The sequence below is a fragment of the Schistocerca nitens genome, chromosome 4 (assembly GCF_023898315.1).
Source record: "Schistocerca nitens isolate TAMUIC-IGC-003100 chromosome 4, iqSchNite1.1, whole genome shotgun sequence".
Taxonomy (NCBI): domain Eukaryota; kingdom Metazoa; phylum Arthropoda; class Insecta; order Orthoptera; family Acrididae; genus Schistocerca; species Schistocerca nitens.
Window position 1 is genome coordinate 332,714,482 of NC_064617.1, and position 23,073 is coordinate 332,737,554.

At 42.6% G+C, this 23,073-nt stretch overlaps 1 protein-coding gene across 1 annotated transcript in view; it reads left to right on the forward strand.

Moving 5' to 3' along the window:
* Positions 1-246: 246 nt before the first annotated feature.
* Positions 247-23,073, forward strand: part of LOC126252940 (calpain-7-like) — an 87,222-nt gene continuing 64,395 nt past the window's right edge. The window contains exon 1 of the mRNA XM_049953942.1: positions 247-730. Within this exon, the coding sequence (XP_049809899.1) occupies positions 505-730 (226 nt within the window). The 5' untranslated portion in view covers positions 247-504. The remainder of the gene's footprint in view (positions 731-23,073) is intronic.

A 23,073-nucleotide genomic window follows, 5' to 3' on the forward strand; every position in this document is an offset into this window, starting at 1 on the left:
ATCCGGCTTAAACGATAAGTTGCACGAGTGCCTGCATTGACGTCTCGAACTTTAACCAATAAGCAAACCCAATGCCTGTCTGCACCGAAGTGCAACTTCTTGTGTGTCCACATGATGCCTTTTTTCTGTTCTTCTACGAAGCCGCTTTGGCTCCGCAAGTTGTTATGGGCGCTGCGCATGCGCAAACGGCTATCAGCTGTCGTGAAGAGGTGTAACCAAAGTATGTTTATTTTTGTCTTCAGTGCTACGGACACAGATATCAACAGGGCGCTTAAAAAGTGACATGTTACTTTTTTTTTATGGAGAGTTGGCTATTAAATGACGAACTGCCTTTTGATAGGAATATTGCTTGAAATATTAGTATATGAAACGTGAAGTGCTTACCGCTTACTGCCATCGCGTAATGGTGCACGTTTTTAATTTTGTTATTTCTTTAACATGATAGTTTGAGTGAAATGCCGATTTATATTTGTGACTGGTAGCTGTTGTTGATCCTTTACTAATATGAGTTGTAATCCTGAAGAACTCATTGAGGATGCCTTGACATCCTCCACAAGAGCTGTGCAGTTTGACAGGTCAGGCCAGCATGAAATAGCAGCTTATTATTATCGTGAAGCAGCAAGGTTCTTAAATGTAGCAGCTGGTAGCCCAGCGGATGCAGAGCAACAGGAAACTTGGAGGACAAAAGCACGTGAATACGTTTGCAGAGCGATTCAATTAGATAACCTCGGTAAGTCATTCAGAACGACACGTTACATTTTTTTCTCCATTACTAAAATTGCAAAGATTAACGAAACTCCTTAGGGGGCAAATGCCAGGTTGTAGGACAAACAATAAATGTGTAAAATTGCAGCATGATAAAGGAACATTTGAATCCTTGATTTACTTTCAGTGATGTCTCTCTGACACTCCAACTAAATTTTCCCCCGTCATGCACTGTGCAAGCTCGCTTAGTATATGTGTAGATGTAGATGCCTTTCTTGAAGTAGACATGAGTCTTACAGTAAATGTTGTATCAGAACATGGTGGTTAAATCACAGTACTAAAGCATCCCCAACAAGCATGTTCAACTAAGAAGGGAAATATATACTTCTGCAGAATTGTGAATGCTGTCACAGTTACACTATGCAGAAAATTTACGGGTTAAACAATGGTAAGGTGTTTACGAAGAACACAAAGTACATGAAAACATGCTGACTGTTAGCTTTTCTCTGGGGACACAAGATCCCTAGACGAAAGCTAACAGGTAGTATGTGAACAAGTGCCCATAAAAGCTTGAACAGTTTTGTAGTAGATGAGAAGTATAATTCATTCCTAAAATATTACTGCAACACTATGGAACCAGAATGTGCAAATCTGTCGCAATGAACACAAGAAAAACATATACAATGTTGAAACTTCCTGGCACATTAAAACTGTGTGCCGGACCGAGACTTGAACTCTGGATCTTTGCCTTTTGCGGGCAAGTGCTCTACCAACTGAGCTACCCAAGCACAACTCACGCCCCGTCTTCACAGCTTTACTTCCGCCAGTACTTCGTCTCTTACCTTCCAAACTTTATAGAAGCTTTCCTGCGAACCTATAGCACTTGCCCGCGAAAGGCAAAGGTCCAAGTTCGAGTCTCGGTCCGGCACACAGTTTTTTCTGCTAGGAAGTTTCACTATGAAATCAGATTCTCTTCACAATGAGTCAGTAAAAATTGCAGTGAAACCAGAGAAAGGATGGCCAACATTTGAGAGTAAGTAGGCTATATTGTGCCAGGAAGAGAGGGACAGAGCTTTTGTAATTTGTAGGGCTAGCTCTAGTCAAGACTTACAGGGCCACTACTAGAAAGATTGCAAAATTTTTAGTTATGGTGTCAATAAGCCAAGAACCTTACTTTAAGCAGAACAAATTCAAAATTCCAAGAACATTAGTGGACATGAAATGGATAAACTTAAAAAGAGAACTAAAGAGAGCTGTTTATCAAGCATCTGATGACAGTAGTGATGAGGTAGATGGTATTACATTCAAATAATTGACCATTAAATTCAATGAATTCTTCATAACATGAGCAGAAAAACAAAGGGACGAAAATGGGCCATCAAAAGCAGATGCATCAGACTTACTTAGAATGATGTAGCCTCCTGTTCCATTTTTGCCCAACCATTTACTAGAGAGATCTTAAAAAAATCTTTCTGCCATTGGAAAACAATAACTCTACAACAGGCCATGATAGTATTTGAATTGTTGTACTAAAATCTTATTGATGTAGCAGCATCTCCCCCCCCCCTTCTTTGAACCTCAATTACAAACCCATTCCCCTCCTTCAGGTATACTAAGGAGTCTTTTTAGGAATTACTGTACTACAGAATACCGAAATAATCTTATCAGCAGCTCATTGTATCATCCGTAAAGACTTCTCTACAGAGAAAGCGATGTATGATTGCACAAATTCAGTTCTAATATAATTAAACAAGAAGTATTTTGCTGTGGCCATTTTCTGTGATCTTGCCAAGTTATTTGGTTGTGTTAATTGTAAAATTCTGCTTGAGAAACTAAAATGGTATGACAATAAAGCTTGTGTGCAGGGAGACATTTCTTAACAGCAATAAACATGGGGGTCACAGCCTAAAAAATGATAAAACAGGAATAAAATTAAAATTCAGGGTGGAGAAACATTAAATAAGGGGCACTACAAGGTCAAGTGCTGACCCACTGATGTTCTTGGTCTACATAAATGATTTTTGCGGGACATTGGTGGACTCTCCAAAAACTGGGATGTTTGCTGTTGCCACACATAAATTGTTACACACATCCATGCCAGAGACAGGCAGCAAAATATGGGAACAGCCTTACATCTGATTCATAGCAAGTTTAGCACAACTACATTTTTTGGCATGTTGATGAGTACAAATTTGCGACGTGATTGAACAAATTTTTATTGTGTGAGTTTGCGGAATTGTCGTGATTAGTTCTGGTTTCTCTCTGTATACATGTCTACAATCTAGAAAACCATATACATTTTGAAATGACATTTTGTGTAGTTTAATGTTGCAAGTGTCTTGTGTTATTGTGTGAAGTTTTCTTCTCATCCTACCACTTCAGGATGACTATCCTGAAACACTATCACACTTCCCAAAACTGTGGTATATTTCCTAGTTCTATAAGGAGAGCACACATTTACATAATAGGTTCCTTAGTGTGGTATTGCTAGGAAATCATCAAGGTAGAAGTAAAATAAAGTCTTCAGAAATAAAAGTGACCCGTATAAAACATAAAGAACAATGATAAGTAATTAGGCAAAACCACACTTTGGCTTTGATCCATGATGCCATCAAGATGCTGGACACCCCTACATGTACATCCATACTCACAAATCACCGTACGGTGCATGGTAGAGTGTACCATTACTAGTCATTTCCTTTCCTTTTTCACTTGCAAATAGAGCTCACAAAGCATCTCCATAATACTTGCGTGTAGATCGAACTTAATGGTAACAACGCTAGGTGCTCACCTCTGAATTGGTTCAATGTCTTCCTTTAACCTGACCTGGTAGGGATCCCAAACATCTGAGCAGTTCTCAATAACGGGCTGCTAGTCATTGGTAACTGGTCTCCTGTGTAGATGAGGTACAATTTTGTAAAATTCTCTCATTAGATCGAAATTGATCATTCATTTACCCTAGTTTTGGTCTTACATGCTCGTTCCATTTCAGAGTTCTTTGCAACGTTATACCTAGATATTTAATCAATGTAACTGAACCGGGCAGGCAGCACACTAGCATTGCTTTTTTTGAGCATCATTGGATTGTTTTTTCGTACTTGCCCGCATGGCATTAGGGAAGCATCTGATTCCACCTGTCTGCTTTGGCCCTTGATGCCATCGCTATGGTGGAAATGCCTACTTCCAATATATATGAAATGACGACAATGTCGTCACTACATACATGTGCCAACAAATATGAATGAAAATAAAAACATCTCATTCCACCAATAAAATGAAACTAATGGGACAACCATGGGAAATGGGGTTTGGGGGAGGGGGGGCCGGCAAGCTAGATGCACAATAATACAAAACACTGCACCATCCCAAAACAAATGTAATTAAAAGAAAAAAGAGAATATCAATTTCCGACATAACGCTACATCCACAAAACCAACAGGAATCATACACTTCACTCAACTTATTTAGCTCAAATGAAGCCCACAATACCAAAAAACCTATGTCTGCAACTCCATAAAGCAGAATTGGACGTTTCCTTTGACTAATAAGCCTCAAACGAAGACCATGGTACCAAAAAATCAACATCCGCAACTACGAAAAGCGGAATCGGACATTTCCATAAACCTGTACAGCTCAAATGTATCCCTTGATATAAAAAAACCAACACCTAAAACTCTGAAAAGCAGAATTGGACACTTCCCTTGACCTATATAGCTCAAATGCAACTCTTGATACCTACTGGCAAACCACAAATAAAAAAAACTGCCACCACAAACTTCACTCACCTACATAACTCACAAAACACTGCCAAAACGAAAACCCCAACAACTCGAAAACCCAAAAACCTGTATACTTCACATACTCTGAACACACCTCATGATAAAAAGAAAACCAATCTAAAACAGTTCTATCACTCAGAACAGTCTCATGCACAAAGAAACTTGAAGAGGTCCTATAACAAAAGTAATATGTATGCAAAAGTCTCCCGTACAGTCAACCTAGATTTCTCAAACCAGGTTCCATGCCATATCAAACACCAGATGTTGTCACGCCAACAGTGCCACATGTATAGATCCCTGGTCTGAGATGCTGGGTCTCTCGTCAACTTCATGCTTTGCCCGCAGGCATGGCACCTAACATATTCTGTTATTAATCCATAAAGCTGCAGGAAGTTTATTACTGACAACATACCGTCACCCGCAGCAGCATGTAACAAAAAGCTGGTAAGCTTATCAGTTATATTCATCCCTAGCAAAAAAAACAATAAAAAATATTAAATTTCATTCCACACGGCAAACACACATCAAAGTAGAGGCCCACTGCACTCTGAATTCCTCCTGTGAGATCATATGCACTTGGCTGCTTGATGGCCTTATTGAGGCTGAAATAACAGCCTATCTCACTAACCAGGGAGTGATTGCAGTTCACCGCATCATGAAAACAGTTGATAAAGAACAATGCTAACTCACACTCTATTCCTTACATTTAACCATGTGGTATTTCCATCAAAAATTAAGCGCTGGCTATGAAGCTATTACTTCAGATGATTTATCTTGAATCCCATGCATTGCTGTAACTGTCAGCGCTACAGCCACACCTGTGAATCTTGTGAAAATGCTGCTAAATGAATAACCTGTGCCAGAGTCACTAATGAGGATGAGTGTCCAACTCCTTCCCCTCACTATATCAACTGCAGTGGTGATCATGCTGCTTCTGTCTGCGACTGTCCAAATCTAATACAATGAGAGAGCTGTTCAGGAGATCCAGGCGAAGGAAAGGGTTCCTACTCACATTTTTCAGAATATGTTGGCTAGCTGCAAACCTTATACACCACCCTCTGGCTACTATACTACAGTTCTCACTCTACCCCGACCTATGAAGGACAAGGCTGTGCAGACTTGTGATTTCCAGTTTAGCACCACGGTCGTGAAATTGTCCAATTCCGAGGTCACACACTCATCTTCATGTACTACAGGTGCACGCCATACCAACAAACCTTCACCTGTGCCAGCAAAATTGCATGCCTCCGAAACAGAAGCACAGGAATCCAAAAAGGAGTACTCTTGCTATGACTTTCTATGCACATATAGCCAGCCACTGTCTGGGTCAACATCTAACAAACGCCAAGTTTCTAAGCAGTCAAACAAAGGCAAATGATCTTCCCCTTCTCCACCTTGGCATTGTTCTTCAATGATGTCACCACACCATACCCTTACTCGGCTGACATCTAATTCACCAGGACATACCACCAACAAACAGTGTCCTGGCCAACTGAAGGCGAATGCTGACACTTCTGTCAAACTAATGGATCAGGATCCTCCAATTTCTATACCTGGTCATTGTGCACATCCAAATTCTGGCACTTGGTAGTCACTGCGGTGACTGCCCCTTATTTGACCCATCTCCTATCTATCATTCAACATGGTTATTCTCCGATGGAACTTCACAGCATCAGATCCAATAGGGTTGAATTATAGCTCCTCTTGTGATCACACGTCCAGTTGTTTTCTGCCTCCAGGAAACAAGATTATGCCCTCACATTCGCTTTCACCTCTCACACTTCATGTCAGTCCATTTTGACCTCCCCCTGAGGTGGGGAGTGCGGCTCATGGGGGAGTTGTGTTGCTCCTTTGAGATGACGTCTATAGTCACACCATTTCCTTGCACACCTAGTTTCAAGCAGTTGCCATACACCTTTCCCTTCCAAGTTTCATGTTCTCTCTTTGCAACATCTACTCACTCTCATCTTCTGCTGTCACCAGGGCAGATATTTTGCAACTTATTGCTCCACTCCATCCTTCCTTTTTGCTATTTAATGACTTCAATGACCACATCCCCTTTCGGGCTCTCCGTGCCTCAGTCTGAGAGGCTCTTTCCTAGTAGATATCTTCAACAAGCTCAGTCTAATCTGTTTGAACAGGAGTACACCCACATCTCTTTCCGATTCCATGCACTGCTTTTACCACTTGGACCTTTTGATCTGTACTGCTCAGCTTGGTCATTGCCTCGAGTGGTTCGTACTCTCCATACACACTCAAATGACCATTTCCTGTGCGTCGTTTGTTTGCTAATGCCTATCCCCTCTGTGCATCCAATGAAATAGCAGCTTTCCAAAGCTGTTTGGCTGCTCTACTCCTCATTGACTACTTTTGGTGAACACCATTTTCCCTAGGTTGATGACCAGGTAGAATATCTTACAAATGCTATTTTTACTACTGCAGAATGTCCCATACTTTGCACCTCTTCCTCATCATGACATGCCCCTGTCTGCTGGTGGACTGAGCATGCTGCAATGTGATCCGCATGCGAAGATGATCTCTCTGTGTTTTTTAATGCCATCCCACAATGGCGAACTGTATCTGTTATAAACAGCTTTGTGTACAATGTCGCCGCATTTTCAGGGATAGAAAAAAAAAACTAGTTTGCTTTCTTTTCAAAGCTCTTTTTACAGTTTTACTCCCTCTTCTGTTGTTGGGTGTAATCTCCGTCGACTTTCAGGGACCATGGTTCATTCCACAGTTCCTGGTCTGACCATAGTGAACAATGTCGTTGTAGATCCTCTTGATAACTCCAACACCTTGGACCAATATTTTGCAGACATTTTGAGTTCCACCCACTACCATACTGCCTTCTTCTCTCTCTGAAATGGGCGGCGGACACAAGGACAATATCTTTCTCCTCCCAGAATCCTGACTGTTACAATACTGCTTTTATTATAAGGGAGCTTGAATGTACGCTCTCTTCATCCCAGTCATCTGCTCCAGGACCATCTGGCATTCACATTCTGATGTGCTCTCCTATGTACATATAACCGCATTTGGACAGATGGCACATTTTCCAGTCACTGGCATGGTGCCATACCTATGCGTGGTAAGGATAAACACCTTCCTTCCAGCTGCCACCTAATTTCCCTCACCGGTAGTGTCTGCAAGGTGATGGAACATATGATTAATGGTCAGCTGGTGTTGTGGCTTGAGTCTTTAAATCTCCACACCGACGCCCATTGTGGGTGCCCTAGGCACTGCTCTGCATATGACATCTGCTGGAGGACGGGCATCATCTGTATTACGTACGAGTGGGGCTTCCGGGGTTCCTGCCCCTTTTTACCCAGGAATTTTTAAAAGGCCAAGTTTTTGAGGTAAGTGTGGGTTCAGCTCTGTTGGACACTTTTATTCAAGAGAATGGGGTGTCTCAGTATTCTGTGCTCAGTGCCATCTTATTTGCCATAGTCATTAACCCTTTTACGGATTGTCTTCTGCCAGGTATCTCTGGCTGTCTTTTTGGTGTTGACTGTGCAATGTATTGCAGCTCTCAGTGAACCTGTCTACTTGAGTGGCATCTTCAGAAATGTCTTGATTATCTTTACTCGTGTGCATCGACAATGGCTTCCACTTTTCTGTTGGCAAGACTGTCTGTGTGAACTTCTGGCAGTGCTAGGAGTTTCCTCTCCTGTCGCTGTGTCTCAGCCCATTCCTCCTTCCGTTCACTGACACAATGAAATTCTTGGGGCTCATGTCTGATAGGAATCTCTGTTGGTCTTCCCATGCCGCTTACTGGCCGCTCGTTATATTCGCTTCTCAGTGTTGTATGTGTTTAATGTGGTACCTCATGAAGAGCAGATCGGACCATCCTCCTACATTTAAACCAGTCCCTTTTCCATTTGGAAGTGGATTATGGCTGTATCATATATTCATTTGCATGTCCATCTGTCTTCCTTTGTCTTAACACAATCCATCATTGTGGGATACGTTTAGCCTCTGGTACTTCTATACTAGTCCCGTTAAAGAGTCTTTATGCTGAGGCTGCTAACTTACTGTTATCTTAATGGCAGGAAGCTCTCCTCTGCCATTACATGAGGTGCCTACCTTCTATGCCTGATCAGCCATCCTATGCTCCCTTTTCTGACAATTCCCTTGACCACCAGTATGGGCTGCACCCATCTTCTCTTTTGCCTCCCAGAGTTCTTTTGTTTGCTGCTTTGACAGCTTTGCTTTATTCTCCCAGCCACATTCACCATGGGTGTGAGCTCTTCATCGCCCTGGCTTCGTGCTGATTTATCTGTTTATTACAGACTCCATTTGCTCCCTACTACTGGTCTGGTGTATCGCAACGAGTTTCTCGCACTTCGTGTGCGGGTTGGGTACAGTGGCATCATCTACACTGAAGGTTCCAGGACTGACCGTGGTGTAGCATTTGCCATTGTACTTGGCTATGATTCACTGTTGGCTTCTTGAGCAACGCTCAATTTTTACCGCGGACCATTACGCCCTTTATCGGACCACCCAGCAGTACCCCGGTGATACGGGCTTCCAAATTATGTCATCTGCTCAGATTCTCTCGGTGCTCTTCAGAGCTTCCGCATGCTGTTCTGAGTCCATTCTGTAGTACAATGGAACAAAGACTGGCTCCACTCATTCACTGGGGGGTGGTGGTGGGGGGGGAGGTGGGGGGGGGGGGAAGCCGACATGTTTACGTCTACACTCGTTCGTCCTCTGTTAGAATATTGCTGCGTGGTGTGGGATCCTTACCAGGTGGGATTGATGGAGGACATCGAAAGGGTGCAAAAAAGGGCAGCTCGTTTTGTATTATCACGTAATAGGGGAGAGAGTGTGGCAGATATGATACGCGAGTTGGGATGGAAGTCATTAAAGCAAAGACGTTTTTTGTCGTGGCGAGATCTATTTACGAAATTTCAGTCACCAACTTTCTCTTCCGAATGCGAAAATATTTTGTTGAGTGCAGCCTACATAGGTAGGAATGATCATCAAAATAAAATAAGAGAAATCAGAGCTCGAACAGAAAGGTTTAGGTGTTCGTTTTTCCCGCGTGCTGTTCGGGAGTGGAATGGTAGAGAGTGAGTATGATTGTGGTTCGATGAACCCTCTGCCAAGCACTTAAGTGTGAATTGCAGAGTAATCATGTGGATGTAGATGTAGGTGTTACTGCGGGTCCCTGGTCACATCAGCATGCTAGTGAATGAGGCTGCTGGTGCTCCTGCAAAGGCTGCAGCTCTTCTCCCTCAGTCTGCTAGTCATTCTGTTCCTTCAGATGATCTTTGTTTTGCTGTCTGTTATTGTGTAGTATCACTTTGGAGTTCAAAATGGTCTTTCTGGTCCAGTTTCCATTTTTTAACTATTTACGTTTACGTCTATGTTTGCCGTCTACTCAGTCAGATGTTTTAGCAGATGACATGCATTCTATTGATCGCGTCTTATTTTTTATTCACTGCAGCAGCATGGCAAAGCAAATTTGATCCCTCATGTGGGGACCTGCGCCATCTCAGTGATGTTTTGGGAAATTTTCCCAAGGGACATCCTTGTCCTTACTGCTCCTCATTTGCCTTTTTGCCTGATGTTTTTATTTATTACTTGTTTTTTCATATGTTGCAATCCTGCTGCTTATGACCGTAGCAGTTGTGCACCCTAAAGCACCCCCTCCCCCCCTCCACACACACACACACACACACACACACACACACACACACACACACACACACACACAAAAAACAACACCATTATTCACGGTTCAGAGCAGAGTGGTGGAATTGGATGCTTCCAATGACATGTTCACATTAACATATTTCTACATTTAGAGCCAGCTGCCATTCACCACATCGACTAGAAATTTTCTCTAGGTCATCTGGTATCCTCCTACAGTCAATCGATGATATCTTCCCAAACACCACAGTGTCATCAGCAGACTGCTGCTCAAGCTGTCCATTGGATCATTTATGTGTCTAGAGAATAAGAGTGGTCGCATCACGCTTCCCTAGAAGCACTCCTCAGTATACATTTTTCTTCAGTGAACACTTATCATCAAGGACAACTTACTGGGTCTATTTCTGAAGACATCTTTGAGCCACTCACATGTCTAGGGACCTAATGATCTGTGTGCTTAATAGTCTGCAGTGGGGCTCCCTATTTTAAGCTTATACAACATGGTGACCAGGACGTAACTCATTACACATGTGAACAGACACAAATAATAAAAAATATTTAATTTGAGAAGTAATGTGAAAGTAACCGGGCAATCCGGGAATTTAAGTGCTTTTGGATGGGGAAAAACTAAGTATATGACAAAACTAATAATGAAGATGTGCCAAAACAAACACTAAAACAAAAATTCAGCAAACAATATCTTCAGCAATTGACAAAAACACAGAGGATAAAAAATCCTGAATAAAAACTGGTATCAGAAATTTCACCTGACTTTGTAGCTCAAACGAAATCCACAGCACCACAAAGCCACACACAACACAACAAATCTGGTTAAATAATAGTACACTTGACCTGTAGGCCTATAGATGAAATAAAAAATTGCCCGTATAACTAACAACGAAAACCTAATCCCATAAATGTAGGTAAAACAAGATCCATGATACACAGCAGTCACAATCCAGCATAATTACCAACAACAAACAACACAACCCAAAAATTCATAAAGTGCATTAACACCAATTTTCATAAACAAGAAACCCACGATTATTCAGATAAACACACAGACCCACATACTGCAATAAAAAGAATAAAACCATAAAAACATACGTACCAACCAAAGTCGGCATACACATAAATCTAGTGATAGCAAAAATATGTCGTCAAGACAATCCCTTGAATAGTTGGGAATCTCTGTGGATAGCATGCCATATGTTGTTCAACCGATAATTCCATGTATACTGGTCCCTGGTCTGAAAGGCAACAACTTTTGTCAATCTCCTACTTCTCCACAAATGTAACACTTCACACACTGGGGAATTAAACCAAGTAACTGTAGGAATTTATTCATGGTGAACATGTAATCCCCAGTTGTGGCATGCAGGGACCTACTTGTGAGCTACATATCCATAACTACAAAAGATGAAACATAAAATTAAATCTGCAACCATAAACAACACACCACACTAATAACTACACACTTAAGAACAAATCTATTGCCCATAACTACCATCATCAAAATAACTTGGTGACTAAAGCGCCACAGACTCTTCTGATATTATTCTCACAAACAACACTCAAGAAACTTCCTGGCAGATTAAAACTATGTGCCCGACCGAGACTCGAACTCGGGACCTTTGCCTTTCGCGGGCAAGTGCTCTACCATCTGAGCTACCGAAGCACGATGGTAGAGCACTTGCCCGCAAAAGGCAAAGGTCCCGAGTTCGAGTCTCGGTCGGGCACAGAGTTTTAATCAGCCAGGAAGTTTCATATCGGCGCACCCTCCGCTGCAGAGTGAAAATCTCATTCTGAACACTCAAGAAGTCGAGTGAATCACCTTCAGCACCCACAAGCAATTTAGAAACAAGCATCCCACACTAGAGTGCACCACCTCATAATCCAACATGCACTCTGCAAACAGGACCAATTTCAACCAAGCCACAGCACCATAACATTACACAACACAGTTATCTCACAAGTCGAAGAATATAGATGATACCATAAACTTCGAGTGACGCTGTAATTGTTTTAATATTGTAAGCTGTACTGTATCATATTAAGGAAAGTCTTTAAAAAATTCAAAAAGATGCTCACTTCTTCAAAAAATAACTTACACAAGTGAAATGAAATTAGTGTGAAATACTGCAAAAACATAAAATGGAGGAGGAAGCCATGTGTGACACAACCAGCCTAACTAGGTTCATTGAATCACTAACAGCACTCACAAACATTTTAGAAACAAACATCCCACACTAGAGAATATCGCTCATACTCCAACACACCCTCTCCAAATATGATCAATTTCAAATATGCCACAACACCATGACGTCACACCCAAGATTGCCGTACTGGCAACTATTAATCACACACTTCAAGGTGGCCCCTTACTGATTGGCGAAATTTGCTTTACTTGAGGCTGCTACAGAATGTTAATGCTTGTTGCATCTAAGCTTGTAAGAACATTGTGCACCTTAACAATAAAGTAGCCATTGTGAAAATGATTTTGATCCATGCTTGGCATTGTCCATAGTGATTTTTATTGAGAAAAAAAAAATGGAGAGGCTTTATCTGGTCTTTCTGGTGGCTCACCATTGACTTTTGTGTGATTATATGGTGTGTGTGTGTGTGTGTGTGTGTGCGTGTGTGTGTGTGTGTGCGTGTGTGTGTGTGTGTGTTTATATATATATGGCTGCCATGAGAAAGGGAGCCTGGGCTCATCCAAGCAGCCAGTATTAGTACTGGTAGCAAGCACTGCTAGTCCTCATGTACAGTAAGTTCTGGGCATACTTCAGTGACAAACGTGAGATATCCTAACATTGGAAAGTGTGGCTCATGGAAAGTTGTATCAGAGAGCAGAAATATTGGCTTAATTACATGATTTGCAAAGATAAGACAAACTAAGACTCTTCAGACTTGTATTGGTCTTCCCATTTTAACCCCAAAAATTCACAACCTTTAGGTTAGGCTGATTGCCATATTAACACCCAGGCCAACAAGAAAGACTGTTAATTCACATGAGTGCTCACAAGCTGAAACCAGGCCAGAAAATTGGAACAAAATATGCACCAATAAGTGTAGGCTGCAGTAGTTATTTAAAGGTAAAGAGGTTTGCACAGGGTAGCTTTACTCGAAGAGCTGTGTCAAATCAGTCTTCTGACTTAATATGCCAACAGTAAACAACAACAGCAACAGCCAAAATGTGGTTTAACAGCTGAAGAGAAAAGAACAAAGCTTCAAAAACTTATACTGGTGCTCTGCAAAGATTTAATGATTATAGAAACTAGTGTTCATGTGGAAGTGTTCCCACTCAGGCATCCCAGATGTTGAATATATTATACAAGGGGATTAACAGTAAGCTAGCTTTCGGTGCCTTTCACACTAGTCCCATCGACAGTCTCCTTGCAAAAGCGGGGATTCTCCCTGTAAAAATGTGACGGAGCCAACTCCTGGTTTATTATCACTGATGGTTCTAAATCGATAGACAAAGCATGATACATTTTTACGCCTACAGCTGGAATGGAACACCATTTATTGCTGGGATCATGTAGTGTGTTCACAGCAGAGCTCCTAGCCATTAACAGGATACTCCATTTTGTTACTCGGGCCTCCCTCCACAGTGTTTGTAATATGTACCAACTTGATGAGCAGCTTGCAGGCTATAGACCAATGCTACTCTCATAACCGTTTGATCTCTGCATGGCCTCTCTGCCCTTGTCTGTGTCACCTGCTCAGTTGCCTTTCTCCGAGTACCAAGTTATGTGGGAATCCCAGGGAACTAATTGGCTGACAGTTTGGTTAGAGAGGCAGATACTTATCCCCCCCCCACCCCCCACCTTTTCCCTTTCATGATTCCAGGTGCAGATATTTAGATACCTATCAAATCACTCTTTGCCCCAAAGTGGTATGACATCTGGTGCACTACTGCTCTCTGTAATAAACTCCGCACACTCAAGGAGCCTATTGTAGTTCGGCACTCTTCATTCCACTCGTCTCGGAAGGAGTCCACTGTCGTACTCCGTCTATGCACCGGTCATACTAGGCATACCCATTGTTTTCTCCTGCATATCGAGCCAGTACCACAGTGGCACAGTGGGTCTGTGTAGCCAGACTGACAGTATCCCATATATTGTTGGAATGTCCCCTTCTTTTGGCCCTTCGTACTAAGTATGGCCTGACAGATTCCTTGTATTTAATATTAGCAAACAATTCATGGGTGGTTGAACTGGTCCTCAGTTTCCTATGTGGAAGTGGTTTTTATTTTCAGTTGTAAGGTTTTTCTTTACTTCTGGAGCAGGGACAGGGTGGTTGTGGTTGGGATGACCCTTTGTTTTTTCTGGATCTGGGACCCATGACCACTCCCCTTGCATAGACTGCTCTTTTATCCCTCTGTTTTTCCACTTTTTAGATTTGGCCTACCCTTTTATGCCTTCTACTGTGCATATTTTTAGCTTCCTTGCTTTATTATTCGACCCCATTGTCTGGATCTGCCCACTTTTAGCAGACGCCTCTATCTTAAGCAAGTAAGTTTTGAATTGACCTCACCGTTCAGCCCCATAACCTCCGCCCTCTCCCCCCTCCCCAATTTAGTCAATAATCAACACTTTTGGTACTTTTTCAATAGCAAAGCGACCAGTATTACTATCAACATGAAAAGAAAGCAAGCTCCAAAACTCTCTGACTATCCAAAACTACTTTTTCTAGTAAGTCTGGTGTCACCTTACGTAAAGTTTTGGAGTATGAAGTCTGCCTGCAGGATCCTGAAAGTCTCTACTTACTATAATGAAGCCCAGAACTTGGTGTTGAGAAAAGGAGAAAGTAGTAGGAAAAACCCTTTCCATGAGAATGGAGCTTGATACTCTTGTGTAATATTAATGGATCAAGGACTTATCTAGAAGAGCTGCCACTCATGGCACAGGCAAACTGTATGTTTTTATATCTTCAGGAAATATGGATGCCTTGGTGTTAAGGGGGCTATAGTCTCCTTGAAAAGATGGCCTCAGCAGGTTAAGAATTAAAGCTGAAGTGGCAGTATTTGCCAATTATGAATACCACCACTTGCCTCTTCTCTTTGATGTGAACTTGCATCCAGCTGCTGCAGTAGCAAACATGCTACAGGGGGTGAATATTTGTTCCCAATACCTGTCACTAGCAGAGGTTGCTACTAGAAGGCTCTCACCAACATCGTTACATCGTACCCCCCTGTCTCCTCCTCTGTTGGGACACACATCCTGGTAACATGCTGTGGGGCTCCATACCATCTGTCTCAGGAGTCAAGCCATTGGGAATATCTTCACAACATAAGTTTATAAACATTGAGCAGAACAAACTGTGGAGCAGTCTCTGTTGTCTTGATGTGTACTGATGACCTCTCAGATGCCGTTCTTTGGGAAATGATTAAGGGCAGTTACTCTAGTGATTACTTCCTGATTTGTGTCACCTAGAAGACAGAGCAGTGGTCTAACCAGAGCAGCTAAAACGGATGCACACAATGCCTAACTGGACAAAGTACAGGCAGTTAGCTCTATCTGAACGTTGTGACAGTGTCTAGAAATGGATGAATTATATTATGTCCATAATACATCTATTCCAAAATATTCGTCCCATCTGAAGACTGTCTGTCCCTCGGTACTATGAGGAATGTAGCTCCGCAATCAAGAAGAGACATCACATTTTGTGAAGTTTCTAATACAGACCAGCTATAGAGAGCTTTACAGGTAGCCAGGGCAAAGTGTGGTTGAATTATTAAGAAGAGCAAAAAGAATTTTTAATGGGAATTTCTGGACTTCCTCAATTATTCCCATTAAATCCACATTAACATAGGAGACTATCAGGGCAGTTTATGGGTCATGCATGGGTAATGTTGTAATGCACACTGGAAGTCCAGGTCACGCCATGAGGCATAAAGGCAATGACTGAATGCTTTGCAGAAGTGACTGTACCACCTGTCAGGATCCAACCTTCTGGCCGCATTGAAGTCATGCATGACTGAGAATGTCCCATCTCGAAAGGAATGCTGGATTCTACATTGTCTATTGCTCATGACATAGCACTTAATCACGATGAAATGTTTAATAACATTAAATGGAAGGATATCCCAATTCATGGAGATAAGTCATACAATTGCCATCATGGTGTGCATACGCAACACCTTGCTGCAAATAGTGAACTGGTATCTCTATGGGGTCTCAACTCCAGACAGCTACCTAGTTACTTCCAATGTGTGTTCAGGAAATACAGTTCTGCAATTGATAACATTATATTGCTGGAGCTGTAAATAAAACAGGCTTTTGTATGCCAGCAGTACCATGGTTTGGCGGCTGTCAGGAACTGCTTTGCTGGCCTGCCGATGGGGATGAACAGTGAGGGGAGGGCAGTATTGTTCGTTTGCAGCGCTTTGTACTTAACACGAAATTGGAGGCGACACTCGTGGAAATATTGCCCACGTAAGTGACACTTCTGTCAGATTGGAAATCATCTAATATGTTACACATTCATGCTAAAGAGTTTTATCTACAATTTATGTATTATTTATTTATCAAAAACAATGAAAAATGAAAGTAGATGAATGTTCAACTTAAGACACTATGACTCACAATTCAAAAATTGATTTTTGTAATCTGTCTGCATATTGCATTTATTAAACACAGCACAGCAGCAGTGTGTACAAAGTGTAATTAACTGTGCCTGAAGAAAATGTCAAAATGATGTTCACTAAAGATCTCTGTCAATTGCTTGATTCAAGATCACCACTACCACCACTTGTGGGCATGGTATTGATGATAACTTCGTCAATGGCCATTTCCGTGATTCTGTCTCGTCTCCAACACTGCTCCAGCTGCTGAACTTTCCTGCTGTAGCCTTGCCAAACCTGTGCAGTAACTGAAAGGAAAGCAGCAGTAACAACACTGAAATTGTCCCTCCCATGGGGCTTGCCACTCTTTGGCGGGTTCGTGCTTGGCTACCATGGGCCCCATCCTTTGCAGCACTTTTTCTCTTCCGTGCTGTATGTCTATCCTCTTGCCATTCTTTCCCTCTCCCTTGGGGAACATGTTTGGGGTATTATTGGGAATGTTCTGCGTTCTGTCATTGATCTGCAAACAGTCTCAACTTTCTTTTTGGCTCCCTTTTTCTTTCTTGTTTCCCTTCTCTCGTTCCTCCGCTTCGGTGTTTGAGGATCCTCTTTTTCCTTCTTCCTCCCTGTGCGCTCCTGAAGGCCAGCCCACGTGTCTGACGCATAAAAGGTGACTGGATAACACGCAATTCCCAGCCCCAGGTTGACAGGTAGGATTTGCACGTACTCCCTGGTACAGATCAGGCCCAGGGAGGGGTGATTTACTGAGCTGTAACCTTCCCAAATTGCCATTTGGTCCCTCCATCAGGTGTTCAGAGGTGTGACCTGAGGTGTGAACGATCACCTAAGGCAGTGCGCCTCCTTGTGAAGGGGACCCCCAGTTGGAAGGCGCATGCCATCAGTGATGCTGGCAATCATGGGGGTTTTACTCACGATGAGTCAATCAGCCTCTTCATTGATGTTGATGAAACGTAAACGTAATGAGGTTACTGATTCGAAGACTTTTCCTGCTGCACTGCAGTTTCTTGTGGTATCATGTACTGAAGATGGTCAGTCCTTCGCCACGGTCAATCCGTTTATCATTCAGAAAGTCGTTGATGCTATTGCTGGCCCTGTGAAATCCTGCTCTCGTTTATGGAATGCCACTTTGCTTTTGGAGATGGCTTCTGATTCTCAAGCACAACAACTGCTTGCTGCCTCGCTTCTCCATGGCTATCCTGTTAGTGTTGAGGCACATAGGACTTTGAATTCTTCCTGTGGTGTAATTTACACCAGGCTGCTTGATGGTCTAACTGAGGCTGAAATACAATCTTACCTCTCTGATCAGGGTGTCATTGCCGTCCATCGTGTAATGAAAAAAGGTCGATTCCTCCTTGGTGCCCACCCGCACTCTTTTCGTCACCTTTGATAGGGTTGTGCTGCTGTCAAAGATTAAAGCAGGCTATGAAATCATCACAGTCCAGCCGTACATTTCAAATCCGATGTGCTGCTACCTGTGTCGTCATTTCAACCACCCTCGAACATCTTGTCAACATCCAGCCAAATGCGTAACCTGTGGCAGGGATGCACATGAGGGCGAATGTCCACTTCCTTCTCCCCGCTGTATCAACTGCGATGGTGGCCATGCTGCCTCCTCCTGGGATTGTCCTGTGTATCTAGATGAACGGGCTGTTCAAGAGATTCGGGTAAAGGAAAAAAGTGCCTTACCCAGTAGCTCACAAGTTACTGGCTAGTCGCAAACCCTGTGTTCTCCTATCTGGCACCTATACTTCTGTTCTTGTTACCCCCTCGCTCCATGAAGGACATGACCACACAGACATGCAACCTCAGATTTGGCTCTGAGGTTGTGAAGTCACCCAAAGTCGAGGTCGCATCACCTTCCCCCCATCCCACTGTGCAACTAGCCGTTGAACTCTCGCCTAAAAGCTACCCAGGAAAGGACAGGAGGAGTACTCCTGAGAAGACTTCCTCCATTCCTCCAGCCAAATAATGCCCAAGTCTTCCTCTAATCAGAAGGGTTCAAAGAAGTCCACTAAAGACAAACGGTCTTCTCCTTCCCCAACTCGAAGATCCTGCTTGACGGTGTTGCTATGTGGTCACTTAACCCGGCCGGCCTCTGTCTCGCCAGTGCGCACCACCAACTGCCTCCACAGACCAACCACACAAGCCCGATAAGGACAGAAACCTTCCTTCTAGCTACTGCCCCCATCTCTGTTACCAGCTGTGTTTGCAAGGTGATGGAACGTATGAATCGTGCCCGGCTGGTGTGGTGGGTCGAGTCTTGCCATTTACTCACAAATGCACAGTGTGGATTTCGAACATGGCGTTCTGCAGTTGACCGTATTGTTACTTTGCCCACCCATGTCATGAATGGTTTTCTGCAGAAATCCCAGACTGTGGCCATGTTTTTTGATTTGGAGAAGGCTTACGACACCTGCTAGAGAACTGGTATCCTCTGTACTCTTTACACGTGAGGCTTCCATGGTCACATGCCCTGTTTTCTTCGGGCATTTTTACAAGACTGAGTTTTCAAGGTGCGTGTGGGTTCTACCTTGTCATACACCTTTATTCAGGAAAATGGTGTGTCTCAGGTTCTATCCTGAGCTTCATCCTCTTTGCCATCACCACTAACCCTATAATGGCCTGCCTCCCACCGGGTGTCTCCGACTCCCTTTTTGTCGATGATTTTGCTATCTATTGCAGTTCTCTATGGACCTGTCTCACTGAGTGGCGTCTCTAGCACTGTCTTGATTGTCTTCACTCCTGGAGCATTGCTAGTGGCTTTCGCTTTTCCACTGACAAAACCGTCTGTATGAATTTTTGGCAGCACAAATGGTTTCTCCCACCATCTCTACATCTTGGGCCTGTTGCCCCTCCGTTCGTTGACACTACAAAATTCCTGAGGAACATGCTCAATAGGAAACTCTCTTGGTCCTCCCATGTCTCTTACCTGGCAGCCTGCTGTATGCAGTCCCTCAGTGTCCTACGTGTCCTCAATGGTACTTCTTGGGGTGCCAATCGAAGCACCCTCCTCCGTTTGTACCAGTCCCTTGTCTGTTCGAAACTCAACTATGGGTACTTTGTTTATGCATCTGCACACCCACCCCTTTTACGCAGTCTCTGCTTTGCCGTCTGTCAGGAGGTGGCGTCCCTGTGGCATCGCCAATGGTCCTCCCATCATGGGAATAAGCTTTGGCTTATTAAGCCTCCTCTGGTGCCTTGGCTGACCTCTCGGCCCTCCTGCCGGGAGGAGATTATTTTAACTCGGCTGCATATTGGGCACTGCCTTTTTAGCCATCGTCATTTGCTAAGTGATGCTACTCCACCACTTTGTATGCATTGTGCTCAAATTTTAGCTGTCTACCTCTTCCTGCTGGAATGCCGTTTTTTTTTTTTTACCAATTTACGTTGCAGCTTGGGTTTGCCATCTGATTTATCAGCTGTTTTAGCGAATGATGCGCGGACAGTTGACTGCGTTTTACTTTTTACCCGCTGAAGCAATATGGTGAAGGCCACTTAATTTTTCATTTTGGACCTCCATTTTTGTATGGTGTTTGTTTAGCCCTTTTTCCATGTACCTTTTTTAGCTGTCTCCTATTGTCCATTGGGACTGACACATAGTTGTTTCCCTCATCTCTGTGTTTGTGTTCTATAGTTTTGACTTGGGCGCGTATGACCCCAGTTGTTTTTGACATTGGCAGCACTCAAAGACAAATGAAAAACTGTCAAGCAGTGCTGATTTTCTCCACTTCTGGCAGCACTAGTGAAATCACCAGGTTATCATGGCCAAACAATAGGTGACTTTTTTCTCCCTTTAAGATCCCGTATACTACTACTACTACTTCTACTTCTACTTCTACTGTTATTCTTACACTGCTCTGCCAGTGCAGACATCTACCTGTCATACAGTGAAGGTTCTTGTGACTGGTTGTCTTAGTTACTGGTGAATCTTGCAAGTTGGATGTTAAAGATCCATGAAACTTTTTCATTCCTGATGTTTCATCCAGAGCTGCATTGCACATCTTCAGAGCTGCTGGTTCTTCATAGTCTTGTTGACTGATGGGTCAAACATAGGAGAGCATTATAAATACCATTAAAAAGTATATAGATAAACCATCAAAATTTATAAACATGGGGATGATTATAACAGAAAAGAAGCGGCTATGAAACTTAGTGATAAATTGTAGCTCTACAGAATTGATAGAAAAGTTTTATCTTTAACAATGATTGTCACTACCAATCACATCTAAATTTCTACCATGTCCCCTTTTCACAATACAAACTGTCAGTCAGCAAGAATCTGCGGTACCAGGTGCAAGTCTGTAGATGTCCAATGCAATTCTGAATGAAATGTCAGTAACGAAAATGTCTTATTGGCCATGACCATACAACCTGGGAGCCAATTTACAATATGTCCTTAATTTACGCTAATTTCTTCCATCTCAGCATTTCTTCACAGTAACTACTCTTTGCTTCGCTCTGTTGTAGTTTTCTACATCTTTCACTGTGTTACCATCCTGTACTTAGCTTTTCATTCTTATTAACTTTTGCATGATGTTTAAGCAGTAATCTCTGTCTGCATATTACCCTGTCTTCCACCTTTAAGCTCTTAAGTTTTCATATCTTGCCCGATGCAGTCCCCAACAATCAGTCTTTCCTTTTCAGCCCATGTGGTAAGTCTTCCCTGACCCGCGGTTCTGGGTGACTTTCCCAAAATCTACCCCTTTTTCCTAGACTTCTCCAGTTCTTTTCCTTTACCCCTCTTTCCTTCCCCTTCAACCATTCTGCCTGAAGGGGCTGCTGACTCTGGCAGCTTGCCAATTTACAACAGTCTTCTATGTCTGTGTTCTGCCACTGGTTGGTGAACAGATTTTTGGTCTATCCAATTTAATTATTTTGTGAATATTTATGCAGCTTCTTTCAGATAGTACTTATAGATAACTGCATCTCTACGAAAAGCCTGATTTTACTATTAATATTGTCTGCGAGGTCATTAATATACAACATGAACAACAAGGATAATAGCACACTTCCCTGGGCACACCTGAAGTTACTTCTACATCTGATGATGACCCTCCTTCGAAGATAACATGCTGCATCCTCCCAACCAAAAAGTCCTCAGTTTAGTCACAAATTTCACTTGATACCTTATATGATCGTACTTTTGACAGTAAGGTTAGGTGTGATCGTGACTCAAATGTATTTTGGAAATCAAGAAATACTGCATCTATCTGACTCCCTTGATCCCAATCTTTCAGTATATCATATGAGAAAAGTGCGATTTGGTTTCATGTGATCGACGTTTTTGGAATCCATGCTGATTGGCATAGAGAAGGTCATTCTTTTTAAGATACCTCTTTATTGTTTGAGCTCAGAATATGTTAGAAGATTCTACAACAGATCAATGTCAAGGATATTGGATGGTAGTTTTCTGGATCACTTCTACTACCTGGCTTGTAGACGGATGTGATCTGTGCTTTTTTCCTGATGAGAGAACACTTTTTTGCATGCCATTGTTTGACTTTCTTCAGCCAGCACAAATTTCAAACGATCCAACAATGAAGTATAGTAGGGTCCAGATAGGGTTCTCTTTCAAATAATCTACAAGGATTATACTTTGGGAATGTCCCCGAGCCCCAAAAAAAAGACAGAAAAGTTGCCATCACTGTACCAGCTGACAAAATGGCCTTTGCATTCTTTGGTGCTCTTTCACCAGCCTTTGTCTGTTGTTTTTCTGGTGTGTAATCACCGATCTATGTTTTATTAACATCAGTAATTGGTTCAAAAGGTCTTGTGAATTTGCGATTAAACATCGACAGACATTGTGTTAAGATGCGCCGGATGCTTTTTTTGGCCGACTGTGAGCAATTGTGGCACCCACTTCGCACACAGCTTCTCTATAGCCATTTTGCGATGCAGGATATTATGTGCTCACTCAGTTGAGTTGCCTACAGTCTCAACAGTTTCATTAATTTTTATTCGTCATCTTGCAATACCATATCATGGATTTTGTCATTGGTTTCCTTTGTGGTGACCTTAGTTGCCTGGCCACAGTGCCCTTTGTGTTCGGTGCTTGTCCGACCACATTTGAATTCATCAATACAAAAGTAAATGGTGTTTAGTGATGGAGTAGAGTCCGTGTGGACTTCATCCAATTCTGTTTTAATTTGTGCGGCAATCCAACCCTTGAAATGAAAATGTTTAATAACAGTATAAAACTCAGTTTTCTCCATTTTCAGTCACAGTTGACACATGAAACAATTCAAAAGGCTGTCAACAGTGAACTGTTCACGGTAAATTGTTGAAATTCTGTATATGATCCTTGCAGTAATGAAGCTTATTGAACATGGAGGTGCAACAAAA